At 37.0% G+C, this 23,460-nt stretch overlaps 1 protein-coding gene across 1 annotated transcript in view; it reads left to right on the top strand.

The window, feature by feature from the left end:
• Positions 1–23,460, top strand: part of KCNU1 (potassium calcium-activated channel subfamily U member 1) — a 149,959-nt gene that overhangs the window by 43,371 nt on the left and 83,128 nt on the right. Inside the window, exons 14-18 of the mRNA XM_040460964.1 lie at positions 1,440–1,592; positions 6,159–6,271; positions 6,622–6,690; positions 10,229–10,318; positions 10,454–10,551. Of these exons, the coding sequence (XP_040316898.1) occupies positions 1,440–1,592; positions 6,159–6,271; positions 6,622–6,690; positions 10,229–10,318; positions 10,454–10,551 (523 nt within the window). The remainder of the gene's footprint in view (positions 1–1,439; positions 1,593–6,158; positions 6,272–6,621; positions 6,691–10,228; positions 10,319–10,453; positions 10,552–23,460) is intronic.

Below are 23,460 nucleotides of genomic sequence, written 5' to 3'. Positions count from 1 at the left end.
GCCTGGAGCCTGTTTCCGATTCTGTGTCTCCCTCTCTCTCTGCCCCTCCCCCGTTCATGCTCTGTCTCTCTCTGTCCCAAAAATAAATAAACGTTGAAAAAAAAATTAAAAAAAAAAAAAAAAAGAAAGGAATCTAAGACCTACAGAAAATCATCAAATCACAAAGGAAGACAGCAAAAGAGGAAGAAAAGAACAGAGCATTGACAAAACAGCCAGAAAACAATTAACAAATGACAATAGGCACATACCTATCAATAATTACTTTAAATATAGATGGGCTAAATTCTCCATTTATAAATGATTTAAAAATTTTTTAATGTTTATTTATTTTTGAGACAGAGAGAAACAAAGCATGAATGGGGGAGGGTCAGAGAGAGAGGGAGACACAGAATCCAAAGCAGGCTCCAGGCCCTGAGCTGTCAGCACAGAGCCTGACACAGGGCTCGAACTCACGGACTGTGAGATCATGACCTGAGCCAAAGTCGGACACTCAACCAACTGAGCTACCCAAGCGCCCCTCATTTATAATTATATATATAATAAATATATATAATTATTATATATTATATATATTATATATAATTATTATATATATTAATTATATATAATAAAATATATGGTCTATATAATGGAATTTTGTTCAGCCATAAAAATGAAGGAAATTTTGCGCTTGCTACAGTATGGATGGGCTTTGAGGGAATTATACTAAGTGAAAATAAGAGAAAGACATACCATATGATTTCATTTATATGTAGAACTTTAAAAATTAAAAAAAAAACAACAAAGTAACCCCCCCCCAAAAAAAAACCCATACAGATAGAACAGATTGGTGATTGTCAGAGGTGGGGATGGGGGTGGTGTTGAGGGTGGGCAAAATGGATGAAGGGGATAAAAAAGAACAAAGTTCTGTTTATAAAACAAATAAGTCATGGGAATATAATGTACAGCATGGTGACTATAATTAATAATACTTTATTGTATATTTGAAAGTTATTAACAGTAGGTCTTAAAAGTTCTGATCACAAGAAAAAATAATTGTAACTATAGGGGTGGTAGGTGGTAACTAGAATTATTGTGGTGTTCATTTCACAACACACACATTGAATCATTATCTTGTACACCTGAAGCTAACACAATGTTATATGTCAGTTATATCTCAACGAAAACAAGGACAAAAATAAAAGTTGTAGGTTCAGGGTAGTATAAGAGGTCTAAGTCATTTGACCTGATTTCGCAACTCTCACTATTTCTATTTTAAAAAGTGGGAGCAGTAGACCACTAATAATTTTTAAAAGCTGAATTTGTTCTGATACCTTCTACTGACAGGCACAACAAATTGTTTCAAGTAAAACAAATGCAAGAAAGCACATTCATTCTGAAAAAACTTTCTTGAATTGTATTTACTCATAATATTTGACCTACTTTCTACTATGAAACAGGTTTTTCTGCCAAAGATTCCCAGCTGGAACTGGACTACTGGAGACAACATCATCTGCTTTGCCGAATTGAAGCTTGGATTCATGGCCCAAGGCTGTCTGGTGCCAGGTTTATGCACCTTTCTAACGACTCTATTTATTGAACAGAACAAAAAGGTAACCTTGTAAATTGTTGAATCTTGGCTTTTTTCCCATGTCCTCACATGGTTAGGATCAGAAATAGGAAAAAAAAAATTGAAGAAGGCAAGAAAGCCCCAAGGAATCAGATTTGACTTCCATTTGAATGGCAAAGTATTGAGAGATCTAGACTGCAGTCCCAGACATTACACTGACCTTGAAGAAGTTATTTATCTTATTCTTGTCTAAGAATATTTATCTGCAAAATAGAAATAATATCTTTGCTTCCTACCTGCAGTCCAAGATGCTGGGAATATAAATGTAGAAGTACTTGGAGTTACTGAACATAGAAATATAAATAAGGGCACCTGGGCAGCTTGGATGGTTAAGTATCTGACTCTTGATTTCGACTCAGATCATGATCTCACAGTTGGTGAGATTAAGCTCCATGTAGGGCTCTGCACTCATAACATGGGGCCTGCTTGGGATTTTGTCTCTCCCTCTCTCTATGCCCCTCTCATCCTCTTTCTATCTCTCTCTCTCTCTGAAAATAAATAAATAAACTTAAAAAAAGGAATATAAATAAAGACTATATTATTAATGGAAAATCATCTATTTAAATATAAAGTAACTATGTAATAATTGATATAATAATAAATAATTATATTCATTGAACAAATAATAATACAAATAATAATTACAATCTAATTTTTCAGGTTATTTTGGGGACATTCCATGCAGTAATAATAGTCACCACTATGAATGCCTTCTATGTTAATTGATTTTAAATACATTATGTTTCTGCTTGATAATATTTTAAGATAGCATCCCAGTAATAGGTCAGTGAAGCTAACCTGATTTTATAGGAAGTTAGTGAGTAGCAGAGGTAGAATTGTCTGACCTAATTAATGTCTTACCACTATGCTTGATGCCTGTGGTTGTTAGGTATCTACTCACGATCTCCCACATCAGGTCCTTTGATACCTTTGAGTCAAAATAAGTGGCTTGAAGGGACTATTAGGGTGCTATAGTACCAAGTATGGCCTTTGAAGTGTCACTCCCATGAAATATTCCAGGAAAGGCTCTAACCCTCAGCTGGGCCTGGTATCCCATTGTCCAGAGGCTCTTCAGAGAGTCTGAGAGTGACATTTCCTCTTCATTTAATTATGAGTCCACACATGACTTCTTTTATACTCAGTTTCCCCCTTGGCCTTTTTTTTTTTTTTTGCATTTTATTTTCTTTTTTAATAAATTCAAAAAACTTTTTGCATCTTTTCTGTTTTCATCCCTGGTACGATATAAAAACAAATAAACACCATGAAAGATGCTCTGGCCAGCAGAACACTAACTGAAAAACAAAGGTTTCTTCTGTAATTCCTTCTGTGAATGTGAGGAGATATCATATATAGATAAATAGAAATGACCATCAGGCAGCAGGAAATGAGCCCTGGTGCTACTACAGTGAACCTGCATTAGCCTTATCTTAGTGGTCACTGTGTAAGGCTTCGAAAATCACTTGTGAGGAAATTGTCTCTGCCTGTGTTGTGTCCTTACAAAGTGCAAGATAACCACAATATCTGTTGTAATGACTCTGATACTAATCTCCAGGGCTAGAGAAAGTAAATGGAATGAGAACCCTCTATGAAGACTTCATCTCTTTCATGGAAATAGAGGAGGAAGAAATGCAAACCAATCCTGTATTATGTTGTTCTTCTTGATGTTGTTCTTCTTAATCTGCAGTTGTAACCTCCTCACTGAACATGGCCTGTCAACATTCATCTTAAGAGGGCTTTTGGGATATAGGAATTGAGAGAGATTATTTGGAAGTGATGTCTAAAACCTACTTTCAGAAATCTTAAACTGGGCCCCAGATTTTGTAATTCTGTATTCTCCTCTGGTTTATACATTCCATAATAAACTGTTAAGTTAGGTTTAACAGCCAGGACTCCAGTGTCTTGTGTTCCATTTTTGTTGTATTGGACACTTATTTTCTCTGTCAGTTTCTGCATCAATAAAATGAGAGTTATGAAGGAAACAATCAACAAAACTAAAAAGCAGTCTATGGAATGGGAGAAGATACTTGCAAACAACATGTCTGGTAAAGGGTTAGTATCCAAAATCTATAAATGTATAAAGAACTTATCAAACTCAATACCCAGAAAACAAATAATCTGGTTAAGAAATAGGCAGAAGAAATGAATAGACGTTTTCCCAAAGAAGACACCCAGATGGCTAACAGACCTATGAAAAGATGCTCAGCATCACTCATCATCAGGGAAATCCAAATCAAAACCATGATGAGATAGCGCCTCACACCTGTCAGAATGGCTAAAATTAACAACTCTGGAAACAACAGATGTGGATGAGGATGTGAAGAAAGGGAAACCCTCATACGGTTGGTGGGAATGGAAATGGATGCAGTCACACTTGAAATTAATATGGAGGTTCCTCATAGAGCTAAAAACAGAACTACCCTATCACCCAGCAATTGCACTACCAGGTATACAGAAAGGATACAAAAATACAGATTCTAGGAGGTCAGTACACCCGATGTTTATAACAGCCTTATCAACAGTAACCCAACTACAGAAAGAGACCAAGTGCCCACTGACTGATGAATGGATAAAGAAGATGTGGTATATATTTACAATGGAATATTACTCAGCCATCAAAAAATTGAAATCTTGCCATTTGCAGTGACATGGATGGAGCTAGAGTGTATTATGCTAAGCAAAATAAGTCAGTTAGAGAAAGACAAATACCATACGATTTCACTCATGTGAAATTTAGTAAACAACACAGATGAACATTTGGGGAGGGGAAAAAAAGAGAATGGGAGGAAAACCAGAAGAGACTTTTAATGATAGAGAACAAACTGAGGGTTGCTACAGGGGAGTTTTAGTGTGTGTGGGGAGTTAAATGGATGATGGGGATTGAGGAGGCACTTGTGATAAGAACGGGGTGTTATATGTAAGTGATGAACCACTGAATTCTACTCCTGAAACCATATATGACACTATATGTTAACTACCTAGAATTTAAATAAAAATTTGGAAAAAAATAAAATAAAACCAAAAACTTTCTTTAGGCTTGAAAAATAAAATAAAATAAGCTATTAATCTCATAATCTGATTTTTGTAAGTATTATGTTAATATCTGTAAAACTTATGAGTACTCAGATTGAAAGACCTTGGATCAATGGTATGTGTTTCACTTGTATTAATTATATGGTGAGACATTATAGTCCAAAGAGCATTTCCAGTTGCTTCAAGGCACAGGGCATTGCCTTAGGCTTAAACTTAAATTAGATCTACTCCAACTTACATACTTGAGCTCCCTGACTCCACTATCTAAATCCAAAATCCATCTTATCTTCCTGTTTCCCTTTCTGATCTTTAAAAAATGAGCACAGGAAGTCTTCTCCATCTCTATCATTTTTTTACCATTTTTCAAAAACTGAAACATTTGGCTTAGAAGTGCCAAGCCAGTTTTTTCAGTAATTGGAACTTAAATAGGGACCACCCAGTGAGAGGAGCCCTTCTCAATAGAAGAATTTAAGAGAGTGGAAAAAGGCAGGAGATTCAGCTGAATCTTGGAAAGGGAGTTGCAGAGGAGAGTGCCTGCCTGGACTGCCTGATAAAATTAGTCCTTTTTTGTAAGGCAGGATTTGTGTGTGTGTGTGTGTGTGTGTGTGTGTGTGTGTGTGTGTGTGTGTTTTATTTTTTTTTGAAACTGCAAGATGGCCATCTGAGGAGTATTTGTGAACTGGCCTTAACTGTCCACAGCCACACTGTTTCAGAGCTTCCAGAACTTCCAGACATTCACCTGAGACTCTGGGGTATAAAGGGGCCTGTCCTGCCATGTCAGGGCAGTGTGCTGGGGATTCTTATGGCAGCAGATGGGAAGAATGATGGGGATGTACATAGAGCACAACAAAATTCCAAGTTCTTACACAAATACCAGGGATGAGTTACCCAGCAGCCCTCACCCTTCACAGGCTGTATTTAGCCTTTTTGAGAGATACCCTTCTCCCTTCCCATCTCCCTCTTCTCTAGAAACCTATTGCTGCCCTCAATTTTTATATTCCCATTTCCATTGATCAGGATGGCCACTTAAATTCATTTGAAGCTATGAAGACTTCTGATGCTGGGCAGAACCCATGCATATTTTTTTCTTTGTGGTATATGGCTATTCAGTAGAAAACGAATATGTTAAAAAAAACAATCTTGAATAGCCATATCCATAGAGAGACAATTTAGATACCATATTATCCTTCTTATCTTACTGTTACAGACTCAAAAACTAGTCTATCTTGCTGAAATTATTAGAAAAATTCCAGTTTTCAACAAGGAGCCTTGAATGCCATCTGGGAAGAAATCAAGTCATGATGCTTTTACTTCATTCTGAACTCTCTAGTGTAAATAGTAAAGATGTATGTTAGAGTTTAAGTTCTTCCTTTCTTCAGTTAACCCCTAGGACAAATCTCTTTTTTATGACTTAAGCACAACGAGCGCTGGTTTGCTGCCTAGCAGGATTTACAACTTGAATTATAATATCCCATATTGCATGGCATTGTGCTTCATGTCACATGATTGTGTATTCCAGGTTTTTCCTAAACAGCCCTGGCAAAAACATTTCTTGAATGGCCTGAAGAACAAAATCCTGACTCAACGTCTCTCTGATGACTTTGCTGGAATGAGTTTTCCTGAAGTTTCCCGGTAAGTTAATAGAAATAACTTTCCTCATTCTTGAAGTGACATTCTTTTGACAGTGCTCACTGGGGGCTCACTGTAGGCCAGGCTCCATGGTAGATGTTGAAGATGTGGGAATGAACATGCCTGAGTCTCTACAACCTAGAACTTTGCAGTCTGTGTGGGACAGTTTTGTGTCTGTCACAGTCGTCACGTGGGCTGGGACTTACTTTAGAATGGATTCCACATTTGGGAGGGTCTTCCTCTGCTGAGGTACTAGTGTTTTCCCAGACACAGAGTACAAAGTGTTGGTCATGTTCTTGTGAATTAGCACCCTGCCACCCTCTTTCCTCACAATTTCATGTCTTCCTTCCTAGGCTCTGCTTTGTGAAGATGGGACTCATGCTGATAGCCATCGAACACAAATCCTTATTTCATGGTTGCTGGTACCAATGAGACTTTGAATCTCTTCAGTTTTTTTTTTTTTTTTTTTTTTTAAGGAGAATCTTTATGATTAAGACTTTTACAAAAATACAGCCATAACTAAGGTTTTGCCATTTGTTGAGAGCCAGCCTGTTGGGCACCCAGTCTGCTGTGGTGCACTTAGTACTGTCTCTAGTGACTGGGGTTAGAATCTAATGATTGGGGTTAGAATGGTTATCCTGGTGGGTAAGCACGTACTTTGCCTTTGTTGTTATGGCCCTCCCTAAGTTGTCATGAGCAGGAGAGAGAAGTGGTCTCCTTCTCATATCTGTTCCTTTTAATGTATTACCAGATCTTCTAAGTCTTGACCATCAAATAATACTCTGAGTTAAAATTATTTATGACAGAAGATGCTCCCACAAATTGCAGCCTTAGAAAGTAAGCTACAAAATATGGCAAAATAAGAATTTGGCCTACTGAACAAAGTATGCTATTGGTAGGGTGGATAAAAGAAAGAAGTAACATTATTAGATCAATGGAATTTCTTGAAAACCCATAATGGATAATATGAGAAGTAAGATAATTTATCATGTAATGAAAAAGAAAATCCAGGACAAACAGAGAATCAGCTACAATGATACAGAGATAAAAGATACTAAAAAATAAGAAAAACTAGAGGATTAAGTGGGATGAGGAACAAGAAAGAATATTATATTGGCTTGTGTGTGTGTGTTTTTAGTGGAAAACTAAGTTGAATTAAATTGGAATCAACAGAATAAATTCTGATCCTGATTATGATTTGCTGGCCCCATGGCACTGGAGAAGTGTCCATCTTCTGTAAAATGAGGAAGTCATTCTAGCTCTAAAAGTGTCATTACCAGGAGCCTTAGAATTACAGAGAAATATTAACAATTCAATAAGTTTGAATGATAGCAGATGGACTACAGTGGACTAATTTTATATGAAACGTTGAAAAGAAAAATTGAAGTATAGAGGATTCAGAATGTAACTGGGCTAAAGAAGTGAGTGGGGTACTGTACAAAGGAAGTCACTAAAGAGAGAATAACAAATAGTATTGTCTGCCTGTCTATATTCTAATTAACAATCCTGCTATACTCAAGGAAGTCTCGAAATCTAATCCTTGGACAAATGGCTCTTCTTCCAGAAATAGGTCATGGTAAAAAAAGATGGGAGTCTTAGAACCATAACCCAGGCAGTTTGGGTTTGAGACTAGCTCAGAACTTGATCAAGTTTGAACGTTTTTGGCCTTCAACAATCTGGACTATGTAGCAGAATTATTTGCAAAACTTTCAAAGCATGTAGATTCCAAAATCCCACTTCTTAACTCTATAAAATTAAAATCTCCAAGGGTGGAGCCAGAGAATTTTCAAAGTTCCTGATACAGTCACTTTATTCACTGGGATTTGGAAACTGCTGGACCAAATGGTCTTTGAGACCCTTTCCAACTTTAACATCCTCGATTTTGTTAAACTTTATTATTAGGATGGCTATGGGACATCACAGACCAGAAACATGACCATTTATTATGTAGCTAATTTCCACATATATTCAAATGTCCTGGTGCTGTGTACTACCCAGCATGCAACTACCCTCATGAAAGAGGAACCTGCTCCAACTTAAATTTAATCTTGTTTTCTCACCGAAGAGTCAGGTGAATCAAAAGGATTAAATCCTGATACGGATAATAGCTGTCTTTACACCTTTACTAGTTTATGACCAACAGTGCTGTAGGCACTTTACTTACATAAACTCTTGAATCTTTACAACAATGGGTAGAATTCTTAGTCCCATTTTATAGAAGAGGAAGATGAGGCCCCGAAAAGTTAAATAATTTTCCCAAACTCACACCAGTCCCAAGTGGCAGAGCCAGAATCTGAACTCAGCCTGGCTCTGGGGACAGTGCTTCTGCTCACTATGCTGTGCTAACTCCACCACGGACACAAAAGGAAGGAAAATAGGGTATCTCAATGGCTGGGGTTTTAGACTAGTATATAGGAAAAACTGGTGGGGGGGGGGAACCTATCTTTTCTCATCTTTTATTTTCTCTTCTCATTGATACACTTGAATAGACTTTAAAACTTGGAAAAGCCCTCGATAATCATCAGGATTTGTCTTAGAGGATAATTTGTCATCTGCTAAGAGATAGAGCTGGATCTGGCCCCAGTCAGATAATGTTCTAAGTTTGTTCCAGTAAGGAACATTCTCTGAGAGAGCAACTGGCCATGATTCATGGAGGGGGTATGGGAAAAGTTTGGGAAAATCTTCAACGGGAGTTCACCTCTTCTTTCAAATGTCACCACAGATATTATCATGACAGTATCTTCATAACTAATTATTTAATATGAGTTCAGAAGATGCCCCTTTAAAAATAGGAGATAAGAAGATACAACTAAGTTTATGCTTGCTGGCTGGTGAACATCAACCAGGGTTATTGGGGTAGGGGCACAAATCCATGTTCTTTTCCTTTCAAAGTTAAAATGGTTTGTTCTGCTCGTTAATATCAGTCAGTGCATTTTTGAAAATTCCATCCAATATCTCAGGTAACAAACCACCTCAATACAGGTATTCAGCATCTTTCTACTCTCGGCATAGGGTGGAAGAGGTTTTGTGGTGAAACCCCTTTTATTTTTGTAAGGCTCTTACATTTGCACGTTACTTTGGAGTGCCCTGACAACAGAATAAGCTTTCCAAAATTAAGACTTGACTTCTTTCCAATGTTAATATAAAAGGTTTGTGTTTTAAAGGTGGGAAGAAGTACTTTCATTATGCACAAATGAAGTGATGGGAGTTTCAGGGTTATAAGACCTCACCGTGCTGGAGGTCTGAATTAAAGGAAATAAAAACGGGATATCTCAACAAATGGTGAGAAGTGTGAGGAATTCAAATAGTCATAACGTAGTACTGCATCAAGGAGTATCATGGATAAAATTTGTAAGATGTCATTTTCAAACACACAAACCATAAGAAAATAGAAAATCAAAGCATTCATGTAGCGGTAGAAGCTATTCATGTGGTTCCTGCTCTCAAAAATCTTGCAATCAAGATAGAAAAAAAAGTGAAGTCAAAAGAAATACATAAGTTCAAAAATTACATAGGCAAACAAAAGGAACCTTTGAATCCAGCTGGTTAACTAGACATCATTTACTGTTACAGGGCAAGTAGCCTAAGGATAAACACCAGTAGCATGACTGTAAGACTTTCAACTGTGTGGCCATGGCATTGGATAGCCTAAATTAGCAAGGCTTCATGCATTTTAGTTGGTTTGCCCATTTCAGATTCAGGACGCAGTCCAGCTCAGCTGGACTCAGCTCAGCTGCGTGCAACTCAGCAGTCGTGTTGTGACTCCCTTCTGGATACTTAGCAGCAATCAAAGAAATATAGTCAAATTCACTTTTTCTACTGTGTTTGGCCATAGTTGTGGATGGGGTCCTATTAACTCTATAGCTTAGAGAATCCATTGGTTATGACAGAATGAAACACCAATTATTGCCACAGAAATTAAAGGGGGGAAATTACTGTGTTTTTATTTTCTGTTTCCAGTGGTCTGATGCTAAATCCACCTGCAGAAGTTAAACTGCGTAAGAACACATTAGGGTTCTTTATTGCTGAATCTTCAAAGGAAGTCATAAGGTAATTTTTTTATTACTTTATGGGGAGAAAGTCCTAAGGCAAATGCAACTTAATGGCAGACAGACTGAGCCAGTGCCACGCTTCCTTAGTGTTAAGCCTCACACAAGTCATTCTTCATTTGCTTTCATTGTCCAGAGCCGCCTTTTACTGTGCCAAATGTCACAGTGATGTCTTCATTTCTGAGCTAATTGGAAAATGTAACTGCAAAACCAAGATCCAGCGACACTTCCCAGGTAACTGCACTTTATATCTGGTTGCCCTCAGCCCAGCTTCCAGGGGCATGGCCAAGGAAAGAGGAGAGGTTCCCCCCTCTTAAAAGATAATGCCCACTTGAATTTGGCCAAGAAGTGGCAGATATTTCCCCACTGGGCATACAAGACCTGAGAATCAGTTTTTTAGAGCTGGAAGAAATCTTACTAGTTATCTAGTTAGACTCCTTCACACACAGGCAAGTGAGTACCAAGAGATTCAGTAGCGTGCAAAGTCCCGGAGCTAATTGGAGGTGCTTCCCAACTTCAGTCTCAAAGTTCATTCAGCCTGTATCCGACTGCTTGGTTGGCCATAGGCCACCTCATGGCCACTCTTATAAAAATTATTGCCTTACATTTACTTGACAAAGAACATTGTATAAATTTAAGGTGTGCAACATATTGAGTTGATATATCTATATTGCAATATGATTGCCATTGTAGCTTTAACACCTCTACTGTGCTACATTATTATCATTTCTTCCTTGGGAACAATACCATCCCTTGAGTATTCTGTTTCCTTAATGGATAATAGGGGGTTTTAAATTTATTCATTTTGACACAGTGATGAAGAAATGTAACTTTTTATTCTGTCTCTACATGAACCCAATAGCTTACCAACAACCTTTCACACTTAATAGCAGGAAAAGAGAAATGAATCTCAAGCATTCATGGTAACTTCCTCCCTTGTGGCTTAAAACTTAGTCTCTTCCAGGTACAGTAAAATTCTATGGGTAAAATCCTTAGTGTTTCAGCAATTAAACTTAATTCAAAATTTGAATTTCCTATCAGGACTTTTCTTATCTCTAAGATTATCTTCCCCTTCTCCCCAGTATTCTATTTAAATGCAGGAGTAAATTTGCTTAACATCATGGTTGTTCTTGTAGTGGATAGCAAGATACCCTTTCATACAAGTCCTTACCGGTTCCTGAGGCGCCTCATTCCCTTGATAAGTGTCAGCTTCTGTGACCTCTGCATCAATAACCAGTGTCAGCTCCTCCTGGCTTTGGGTCACCTTCTGTCATTTGTTACTAAAATCTATCCTCCCTACTATAGCCTCGGGTTTTGAGGTCTGCAGCATCCCTTTTCCTGTATCCCTAGGCTTTTCATTCCATATGTTATTTTGATCCCTCAGCTGTTTGGGATTTTTCAGTCTCCTGGTGTGCATATGTCTGTCAGGAGTTGGGAGCCCTTTCAGGCCTTCTCTCTGCTTAAACACACGTGCTGGCTCGTCTCCTCCTCAGTAACCACCTTGCACTGTTCCTAAACCCTTCTCCAAGGACACAACACCAATGAAAATGAAACATATGAACACCATATGAAACACCATATGAAAATGGAAACACATTTCTCATTTTCCCCTTTGCACACCACAAAACTATCATGTTTCCCTTGTCTAGCCCCTGCTCACCAACCTGAGACACAAGCTCTGTGTGTTGGGGATGGGGGGGAAGGGACTGGGTCCCATCTGAGAGATCCGGTCTCTATCATTTTTTATAATAGCTTTATTGAGATATAATTTAAATACCATGAAGCAAATACTTTTCTTTTTTTTTTTATTTATATATGAAATTTATTGTCAAATTGGTTTCCATACAACACCCAGTGCTCATCCCAAAAGGTGCCCTCCTCAATACCCATCACCCACCCTCTCCTCCCTCCCACCCCCCATCAACCCTCAGTTTGCTCTCAGTTCTCAACAGTCTCTTATGCTTTGGCTCTCTCCCACTCTAACCTCTTTTTTTTTTTTTTTCCTTCCCCTCCCCCATGGGTTCCTGTTAAGTTTCTCAGGATCCACATAAGAGTGAAACCATATGGTATCTGTCTTTCTCTGTATGGCTTATTTCACTTAGCATCACACTCTCCAGTTCCATCCACGTTGCTACAAAAGGCCATATTTCATTTTTTCTCATTGCCACGTAGTATTCCATAGTGTATATAAACCACAATTTCTTTATCCATTCATCAGTTGATGGACATTTAGGCTCTTTCCATAATTTGGCTATTGTTGAGAGTGCTGCTATGAACATTGGGGTACAAGTGCCCCTATGCATCAGTACTCCTGTGTCCCTTGGATAAATTCCTAGCAGTGCTATTGCTGGGTCATAGGGTAGGTCTATTTTTAATTTTCTGAGGAACCTCCACACTGCTTTCCAGAGTGGCTGCACCAATTTGCATTCCCACCAACAGTGCAAGAGGGTTCCCGTTTCTCCACATCCTCTCCAGCATCTATAGTCTCCTGATTTGTTCATTTTGGCCACTCTGACTGGCGTGAGGTGATATCTGAGTGTGCTGGAAGTTCTAGCATCAGCAATCAGACAACAAAAGGAAATCAAAGGCATCAAAATTGGCGAAGCAAATACTTTTAAAGTGTACAACGATTCAGTGGTTCTTAGTACGTAAGCAGATTTGTGCAACTATCACTACAAATTTAGAACATTTTCTGTACCTCTCAAAGAAATTCCACACCCAATAGCAGTTACTCATCCCATCTGCCTACACTCCTCACAGGCTCTAGTCTACTTTCTGTGTCTTAGGTTTACCTGTTTGGGCCATTTCATGAAAAGGGAATCAGACAGCATGTGGTCTTGTGTGTTGGGCACCTTTCACTTAGCCATGCTGTGGCATGTGTCAATACCTCATTTCTCTTTATGGCTGAACAGTATCACATTGGATGGGTATACTTCATTTTGTTCATTCATTCATCTGTTGCTGGACATTTGAATTGTTTCCACCTTTTGGATATTGCAGATAATGTTGCTATGAATATTGGTGTGCAGATACCTGTTTGAGTTCCTGCTTGCAATTTTTTGAGTATATATCCATAAGTAGAATTGCTAAATCAAATATTAATTCTGTGTTTCATTTTGTGAAGAACCCCCATATTGTTTTCCATAGTGGCTACATCATTTCACATTTGCACAAGCAGGACACAAGAACTCCAATTTCTCCACATCCTTTTTTTTAAAAAATGATTTTCCCTTAAAAAAAAAAAAAAAGGATAGCCATCCTAATGGGTTTAAATTGGTATCTTATTGTGGTTTTAACTTGAATTTTCCTAATGGCTAATGAGGTCAAGCATCTTTTTATGAGGATCTTACTGGCCATTTGTATATCTTTGAAAAAATGTCTATTCAAATCCTTTAACCATTTTTATATAGGGGTATTATCTTCCTAATATTGAGATGTATATGATCTTTGTATATTCTAAATACATGAAATGTATATTCTGCCAGTATTTTCATCAATTTTGTGGTTTGTATTTTTATTTCTTCATATAATTCCTATATTTTGATGAAGTCCAATGAAGTAGTTTTTCTTCTGTTGCTTGTGTTTTTGTGGAATATCTAACCTGAGGTCATAAAGATTTACTCTGATATTTTCTTCTAAGAATTTTGTATTTTTAGCTCTTACATGTAGGGTGGTGATCTCTTTTGAGTTGATTTTTGTGTTTGATGTAAGAAAAAGATCCAACTTCATTTTTTTCACTGTGGATATTCAGTTGTCCCAGCACCATTTTCTCAAAACATTTCCACATTGAACTGTTTTAGGTACCCTTGTCAAAAAACAATGGATTGCAAAAGTGTGAGTTTATTTCTGGGTCTCAATTTTATTTCATTGCTCGGTACATTTAGCTCTACAATGACTTGACTACTGTAGTTTTATATTAAGTTTTGAAATTGAGAAATAGAGTCTTCCAAGTCTGTTATTTTTTTTCAGTATTGTTTTGATTATTCTGGGTCCCTGTATTTCTTTATGAAAATTCAGATAAACATTTCAATTTCTGCAAAGAAGCCACCTGGGATTTTGATTGACATTGTGTTGAATATGTAGGTCAATTTTGGAAATATTGCTATCTTAATAGTAACTCTTTGACTCATGAACATGTGATGTCTTTGTATCTACTTGTATCTTTAATTTCCTTCAACAATTTTCTATAATTTTCAGATAACAGGTTTTAGACTACTTTTGTTCAATTGATTCCTAAGTGTTTTAATCTTTTTAGTGCTATTATAAATGAAATTGTTTTCTTGATTTTGTTCGCAGATGATTCATTGTTACTGTATAGAAATACAATTGAATTTTGTGTATTGATCTTATATTCTGCAACCTTGCTGAACTTGTTTTTTTAGCTGTAATACTTTTTTTGATGGCCTTTTCTTTCTTTTTCTTGCCTAATTGCCCTGGAATAATCTCCAGGACAATGTTGAATAGAAGTAATAAGAGCTTATATCCCTGTTTTGTTCCTGACCTTAGGGAGAAAGCATTAAGTATGATGTTAACTGTAAGTTTTTCATAGATGCTCATTATCTGGCTGAGGATATTCTTTTCTATACCTAAATTCCTCAGGGTTTTTTGTTTGTTTGTTTGTTTCTTTTCTTGATTTATAGTGGTTTTGATCTTTGTCAAATGCTTTTTCCTTTTGGAGATAAACTTGTGGTTTTTGTCTTTTATTCTGCTGGTAGAATATATTACATTAATTGACTTTATATATTAAGCCAACGTCCTAATTGGTCATACTGTAAAACCCTTTCCATATCTGCTGGATTTGGTTTGCTAGCATTTTGTTGAGGAACTTTACATCTGTATTCAATACAGATGTTGGATGGTAGTTTTCCTTTCTTTGGGGGAGTGATGTCTTTGTCTGATTTTGGTGTCATTGTAAATTTGGCCCCAAAGAATATGTTGGGAAGCATTCCTTTTCTTTGATATTTTGGAGGCATTTGTAAAGGATTAGTGTGAATTCTTTTTTAAACGTTTCATGCAATTTTACCAGTAAAGCCTAACTTCATTTTTTTATTATTAGTTCAATCTCTTTCCTTACAGATCTATTCAGATTTTCTGTTTCTTCTTGAGACAGTTTTGATGGTTTTGTCCTTCTAGGAATTCATTCATTTAATCAGTTATCAAATTTGTTGACAGGCAAAGTATTGTATACATATATATTCCCTTCTAATCCTTTTCATGTTTGTCATGTCAGTAGTAACATCACCCCATTAATTTATGATTTTTGTTATTTGAGTATTTCTTCATTTTTGAGGCCAGTCTTGCCAAAAATGCTTGTCAATTTTGTTTGGGTTTTTTAATTTATTTTTTCTACTATTTTTCTTTTATTTAAATGATGTATAATTTTTATTATTTACTTCTTTCAACTTGATGTGGGTTAATTTTCTTTTCTCAATGTCTTAACATGAAAGCTTAGATTACTTCATTGATTTTCGATCTTTTTTTCTTTTTTAATAAGTAAAGGAATTAACATCAATAAAATTCTCTCTAAGCACTCTTCAGGGACATGCTGTATTTGTGATGTTTTGTGTTTTCATTTTCATTCATCTAAAAATATTTTATAATTTCACTTGTGATTTTTTGGGAGGGAAGACCCATTGGTTATTTAGGCATGTGTTGTTTTTATTTTCACATATTTGTGAATTTCTATAATTACTTTATTACTGATTTTTCATTTCATTTCGTTGTAGTTTAAAAGAATACTTTGTATGATTTAAATCTTTTTTTTTTTTTAATTTTTTTTTTTCAAAGTTTATTTATTTTTGGGACAGAGAGAGATGGAGCATGAACGGGGGAGGGGCAGAGAGAGAGGGAGACACAGAATGGGAAACAAGCTCCAGGCTCCCAGCCATCAGCCCAGAGCCTGACGCGGGGCTCGAACTCCCAGACCGCGAGATCGTGACCTGGCTGAAGTCGGACGCTTAACCGACTGCGCCACCCAGGCGCCCCTGATTTAAATCTTTTTAAATTTTTTGACACTTATTTTATGGACTAGTATATGATCTATCCTGAACAATATTCAATGTATACTTGGAAAGACCATGTATTCTTCTGTTGTTGGGTGGAATGTTCCATAGATATTTGTCAGGTCTAGTTGATTTATAGAATTTTTAAAGTTTTCCATTTCCTTGCTAATAGAACAATCGATAGTTGTCCTATATATTATTGAAAGTGGGCTATTAGAGTTCCAGTTATTGTTGTTGAATTGCCTATTTCCCCATTTAAATATGTTAGATTTTGCATCATGTATTTTGGACTTCTATGGTTATGTGCCTCTGAGTCTGTTATATCTTCATGGTAGATTAACCATTTTATCATTATAAAATGTCTTTGTTTTTAGTAATATTTTTGAATTACTATTTTTGTATTTTGTATTAAGTTCTATTTTGTGTGAAATTAGTATAGCCACTCTAGCCCTCTTTTGATTACTATTGTCATAAAATATCTTTTTTCATCCTTTTTCTCTCAATCTGTTAGTGTCTTTGAATCTGAAGTATATATCTTGCATGCAGCATAGAGTTGGATCATGTCTTTTTTTTTCCATTTGCCAATCCCTCCTTCTTTATTGCAGAGTTTAATCCTTTCACATTTAATGCAGTTACTGATAAGTTAGTACTTACATCTGACATTTGATGTTTTTTAATGTTATATCTTTTTTCTTTTTTTAATACTTTCTTTAAAATTTACATTTTAATTGGTTAACATACAGTGCAATATTGGTTTTAGGAGTAGAATTCAGTGATTCATCACCTACGTACAACACTCAGTGCTCATCACAAGTGCCCTCCTTAGTACCCATCACCCATCTAGCTTATCTCCTACCTACTTCCCTCCATCAACCCACAGTTTGTTCTCTATCATTAAGAATCTCTTGTCGTTTGTTTCCCTGACTTCTTTCCCTCCCTTCCCATATGTTCATCTGTTTTGTTTACTAAATTTCACAAACGAGTGAAGTAATATGGTATTTGTCTTTCTCTGACTGATTTGCATAATATCAAATTTGCATAATATCAGTCATATTAGCATATGTGTGTGTGTGTGTGTGTGTGTGTGTATACACTCCAGTTTTGTACACCCATTAGCGGACATTTGGGTTCTCTGCATAGTTTGGCCATTTTTGATACTGCTACTATAACATTGGAGTGCGTGTACTCCTTCAAATCTGTATTTTTGGGACCTCTGGGTAATATCTAGTAGTGAAATTGCTGCAATTTAGGGTAGTTCCATTTTTAATTTTTTGAGCAATCTCCATACTGTTCTCCAGAGTGGCTGCACCAGTTTGCATTCCCACCACCAGTGCAAGTAGGTTTCCTTTTCTCTGCATCCTCATCAAAACCTGTTGTTTCCTGTGTTGTTAATTTTAGCCACTATTACAGGTATGAGGTGATATCTCAACGTGGCTTTGATTTGGATTTCCCTGATGATGAATTATGTTGAGCATCTTTTCATGTGTCTGTTAGCCATGTGAATATCTTCTTTGGAAAAGTGTCCGTTCACATCTTCCACCCATTTCTTATTTGTTTGGGGGTGTTGAATTTGATAAATTACTTACAGATTTTGAATCCCAACCCTTTGTTAGATATGTTGTTTACAAATATCTTTTCCCATTCTGTAGGCTGCCTTTTAGTTTTGTTCATTGTTTCCCTCACTGTGCAGAAGCTTATTAACTTGATGAAGTCCCAGTAGTTCACGTTTGCTTTTGTTTCCCTTACCTTCAGCAACATGTCTAGTAAGAAGTTGGTCTGGCTGAGGTCAAAGAGGTTGCTGCCTGTGTTCTCCTGTAGGATTTTGATGGCTTCCTGTCTCACATTTAAGTCTTTTATCCATTTTGAATTTATTTTTGTGTATGGTGTAAGAAAGTGGTCTAGTTTCATTCTTCTGCATGTTGCCATCTAGTTTTCACAACACTGTTTCTTAAAGAGACCGTCTTTTTTACATTGAATGTTCTTTCCTACTTTGTCAAAGATTAGTTGACCATATAGTTGTGGATCCATTTCTGGGTTTTCTGTTCTGTTCCATTGAACTATTTGTCTGTTTTGTGCCAGTACCATACAGTCTTGATGACTACAGCTTTGTAATGTAGCTTGAAATCCAGAACCGTGATGCCTCCAGTTTTGTTTTTCTTTTTCAGGATTGCTTTGGCTATTCAGGGTCTTTTGTGGTTACATACAAACTAGGATTGTTTGTTCTAGCTCTGAAAAAAATGCTGGTGTTACTGTGATAGGGATTGCTTTAAATGTGGAGGTTGATTTTGGTTGTATAGACATTAACAATGCTGTTTTTCCAATCCATGATCATGGGATGCTTTTCCATTTCTTTATGTCCTCTTCAATTTCTTTCATAAGTGTTCTATAGTTTTCAGAGTATAGATCTTTTACCTCTTTAGTTAGGTTTCTTTCTAGGTATCTTACTATTTTTGGTGCAATTGCAAATGGAAATGATTCCTTGATTTCTTTTTTTGCTGCTTCACTATTGGTGTATAGACATGCAACAGATTCCTGAATTGATTTCATATCCTGTGACTTTGCTGAATTCATCTATTATTTCTAGCAGTTTTTTTTGCTGAAGTCTTTCAGGTTTTCTACGTAGTATATTAATGTCATCTGCAAATAGTAAAAGTTTGACTTCTTCCTTTCCTATTTGGATGCCGTTTATTTCTTTTTGTTGTCTTATGGCTGAGGCTGACTTCCAGTGCTAGTGCTAGGTTAAATAGTCAGGTTAGGTGACATCCTTGTCTTATTCCTGACTGTAGGGGAAAGGCTCTCAGTTTTTCCCCATAGAGGATGATATTAGTTTTGGGTCTTTCGTATGTGGCCTGTTGAGGTATGTTCCATCTGTCCCCACTTTGTTGAGGGTTTTTATCAAGAATGGATGCTATATTATGTCAAATGCTTTTTCTGCATCTATTGAAATGACCATATGGTTCTTATCCTTTCTTTTTTTAATGTGGTTCATCACTTTGACTGTTGATGAATATTGAACCAGCCCTTCAACCCAGGAATAAACCTCACTTGATCACAGTGAATAACTCTTGTAATGTACTGTTGATTTTGATTTGCTAGTATCTTATTGAGAATTTTTGTATCCATTATCATCAGGGATGATGGCCTCTAATTCACCTTTTTAGTGTAGTCTTTGTCTGGTTTTGGAACCAAGGTAATGTTGGCTTTGTAGAATGACTTTGGAAGTTTTCCTTCTATTTCTATATTTCAGAGCAGTTTGAGAAGAATAGGCATTAATTTTTCTTTTTGTTCAAATTTTCTATTTCTTCCTGTTTCAGTTTTAGTAGTTTGTGAATTTCTAGGAATTTGTCCATTTCTTCCAGATTGCCCAGTTTGTTTACATATAGTTTTTTGTAGTATTCTCTTATAATTGTTTATATTTCTGTGGTGTTGGTTGTGATCTCTCTTTCAGTCGTGATTTTATGTATTTGGGTCTTTTTTCTTTTTGATAAATCTGGCTAGGGAATTATCAATTTTGCTTATTCTTTCAAAAAAGCTACTCTAAGTTTTGTTGATCTGTTCTACTGGTTTTCGGTTTGTTTCTGTATCATTTATTTCTGCACTAACCTTATTATTCCCTTCTTCTGTTGGCTTTAGGCTTTATTTGCTTTCTTAAAATAAGCCTGGATTGCAATATACTTCTCTCTTAGGACTACTTTTTCTTCATCTCAAAAGTTTTGGACTGTTATGTTTTCATTTTCATTGATTTGCATGTATTTTTTAAAATTTCTTCTTTAATTTCCTGGTTGACCCATTTATTCTTTAGTAGTATATTCTTTTTTTAATTTTTTTTCCCAATGTTTATTTATTTTTGCGACAGAGAGAGACAGAGCATGAACGGGCGAGGGGCAGAGAGAGAGGGAGACACAGAATCGGATACAGGCTCCAAGCTCTGAGCCATCAGCCCAGAGCCCGACGTGGGGCTCGAACTCACGGACCGCGAGACCGTGACCTGGCTGAAGTCGGACGCTTAACCGACTGCGCCACCCAGGCGCCCCTCTTTAGTAGTATATTCTTTAACTTCCATGGATTTGAGGGCTTTCCAAATTTTTTCTTGTAGTTGACTTCAAGTTTTGATCTGAAAATATGCATGGTATGATCTTGATATTTTTGTACCTGTTCAGGCCTGATTTGTGACCTAGTATGTGATGTATTCTGGGGAATGTTCCACGTGTGCTTGAAAAGAATGTATAGTCTGCTTCTCTGAAATGTTCCAAATACATCTGTTAAGTCCATCTGGTCCAGTGTATCATTCAAAACCATTGTTTCCTTGTTGATTTTCTGCTTAGGTAATCTGTCCATTGTTGTAAGTGGTGTGTTAAAGTCCCTTATTATTTTTGTACTATTATCAATGAGTTTCTTTATGCTTGATTTATATATTTATATAATCCAGCTTTCTTAAGAAATCCAGCTTTCTTTTGATGTCCATTAGTATTATAGATGGTTCTCCATCCCCTCACTTTCAAGCTACAGGTGTCTTTAGGTCTAAAATTAGTCTCTGGTAGGCAGCATTATAAATGGATCTTGCTTTTTTTGTCCATTCTGATACCCTACGTGTTTTGATTGAAACATTTAGTCCATTTACATTCAGAGTAATGATTGAACAGTATGAATTTAACACTATTGTGTTAAATGTAGAGTTGGTATTTCTGATGATGTTCTCTGGTCCTTTCTAGCCTTTGTTGCTTTTGGTCTTTTTTTTCCTCCACTCAAAGGGTCCCCCTTAAAATTTCTTATAGGACTGATGTAGTGGTCACAAACTCATTTAGTGTTTGTCTGGGAAACTCTTTATCTCTTCTTCTATTCTCAATGACAACCTTGCTGGATAGAGTATTCTTGGCTGCTAGAGTATTCTTTTCCCATTCAGCACGTTGAATAGATCTTGCTAGTCTTTTCTGGTCCTCCAAGTTTCTATGAACAGATCTTCTGTGTACCTAATCTGTCTTCCCTTAAAGGTTAAGGTCTTTTTTTCCCTTGCTTCTTTCAGGACTCTTTCCTTGTCTGTGTATTTTGTGAATTTGAGTATGATATGTCTTGGTGATGGCTGGCTTTTATTGAATTAATGGGAGTTCTCTGTGCTTCTTGGAGTTTGATGTCTGTGTCCTTCCCCAGATTAGGGAACTTTTCAGCTATAATTTGCTCACATAATCCTTCTACCCCTTTTTCTCTCTCTTCATCTTCTGGGAGTCATATGATAAGAATGTTATTATGCCTTAAGGTGTTGCTGAGTTCCCTAAGTCTACCTTAATGATCCCTGACCTTTGTTTCCTTCATCTTTTCAGCCTCATTATTTTATAATTTTGTCTTCTGTATCATTAATTCACTGCTCTGCCTCATCCATCCTCATTTTAATGCATCTCAGTTATAGCATTTTAAATTTTGGCCTGACTAGATTTTATTTCTTTTATCTCTGAAGAAAGGGATTCTCTGGTATCTTCTATGCCCTTTTCAAGCCCAGATAATATCCTTATAATCACTGTTTTAAATTCTAGTTCAGACATTTTACTTACACCTACTTTGATGAAGTCTCTGGCCATCATTTCTTCCTGTTCTTTCTTTTGAGGTGAATTCCTCCATCTTGTCATTTTGGAGGAAGAAACAACAACAACAAAAACAACAATAATTGAATGAAGTAAAAATTTAAAAATTAAAAAAAATCAAATAAAGGAAGCTAGATCGTAAGTGTGTTTTGGTCTACTTGTTAAGAGAAGCTTGACAGAACAAAAAGAAAAGATAATAGGAAAAAAAATAAAAATTTTTAAATAATAAAATTTTAAAAAGTAACATAAAAGATTTTGCTCTTTCTGTATCCAAAAAAAAAAGAAAAAAAAGAAAAATAACAACAAAAACAAAACAGAAGCAACAACAACAAAAACCAACAAACATATGAACCATCAAACACACAAAACCCAAATGAAGCTAGATCCTATTTCCCCTGAAGCTGAAACTTTGCAGCAGTCTATGATCAGAAGACTAAGCTCATGAAAGGGATTTGTGTTGGTCTTCTGGGGGAGGGACCTTCTGTTCCTAGTCTCAGGTAGACTTGCCCTAGAGGAGATGTGCCTGGCAGGCACAGGGAGCAAGGTTTCGTGTAATGGCTCCATTCTCCACTTGGTGGCACTGTTCAGTTCACTGAGGTCGATCAGTGTTGGTGGGCTACTGGTGAAAATGTCTTCGCCTAACTCTCTAGTCTCTGGAGTGGGAAGTTCACACCCTCACAGCCAAGAGGTCAATTACCCCCCCCCCCTCCTGTGTCTCCCATTTCCATCAGCTCTGTGCCTTCTTCAAGTCTGTGTCTGAGCTGTCGGCCTACCAGGGGGCACTTCCCTTCAGAGTTTTTTCTTAGGTGTGGCTGTGGTTCAAACCCAACACTTCAGAGACCCCCCCTCCTCCACCCCCAACAGTTCAGTCCTGGAGTGATCCTCTGGGGAAGGTTCTCACATATGGTGGCTGGTACCAGTCTGTCCTAGGAAATGGTCACACTACCATGTAAGGGCAGGGGCTCAGAGTTTATGGTGAATCACAACGCACTGCCATCAGCAGGGCATACTCTCCTCAGCTGGCATCTTTGTTTCTTTTTGGGTGAAAACGGCAGCTTAATGGAGCCAAGTCTTTTGCTCATGGAAAGGAATATCACCTCTAACAAATACACTTCAAGCAGGGGAAGTTTTTCTCCTTGTGTGATCCAAGGGATCCTCAGATTGTACTGCCCACTCCCAGGGCTCTGCCCTGCTTCTTAAGGAAGCACCACCAGGAGATGAGCTTGGGAACTTCAGACTCTGTGCTCTGCCATTCATAAAAATCTGGTGGTATTGAAATCCTCTTGTTTTTCCCCCATCAGTGGTTTTGGGGTACAGTTTTCTTGTGCAATCTCCTGTGCATGTTTTCACTCTTTTTCTCTAGCTACTTTCAGGGGGTGTGCTTTCTTGTGCAAACCCAATGCTCTGCTTTCTCTCCCCCTCTGTCTTTCTCCTTTCCACAAAAAGGGCTTCCTCTCCTCTGTGGCACTGTGGTTCTTCTCTCCCGCAGTTCACCTCTCCACACCACAAACCTGCTGCTTTCCCTCCCTTGAATTATGCAGATTGTTCTGTTAATCCTCATATCT

The sequence above is a fragment of the Herpailurus yagouaroundi genome, unplaced genomic scaffold, assembly GCF_014898765.1.
Source record: "Herpailurus yagouaroundi ecotype Mexico unplaced genomic scaffold, PumYag 28, whole genome shotgun sequence".
NCBI classification, from domain to species: Eukaryota; Metazoa; Chordata; class Mammalia; order Carnivora; family Felidae; genus Herpailurus; species Herpailurus yagouaroundi.
Note: the sequence above shows the minus strand (reverse complement) of the source record. Positions and strands in the feature narration are given on the sequence as shown.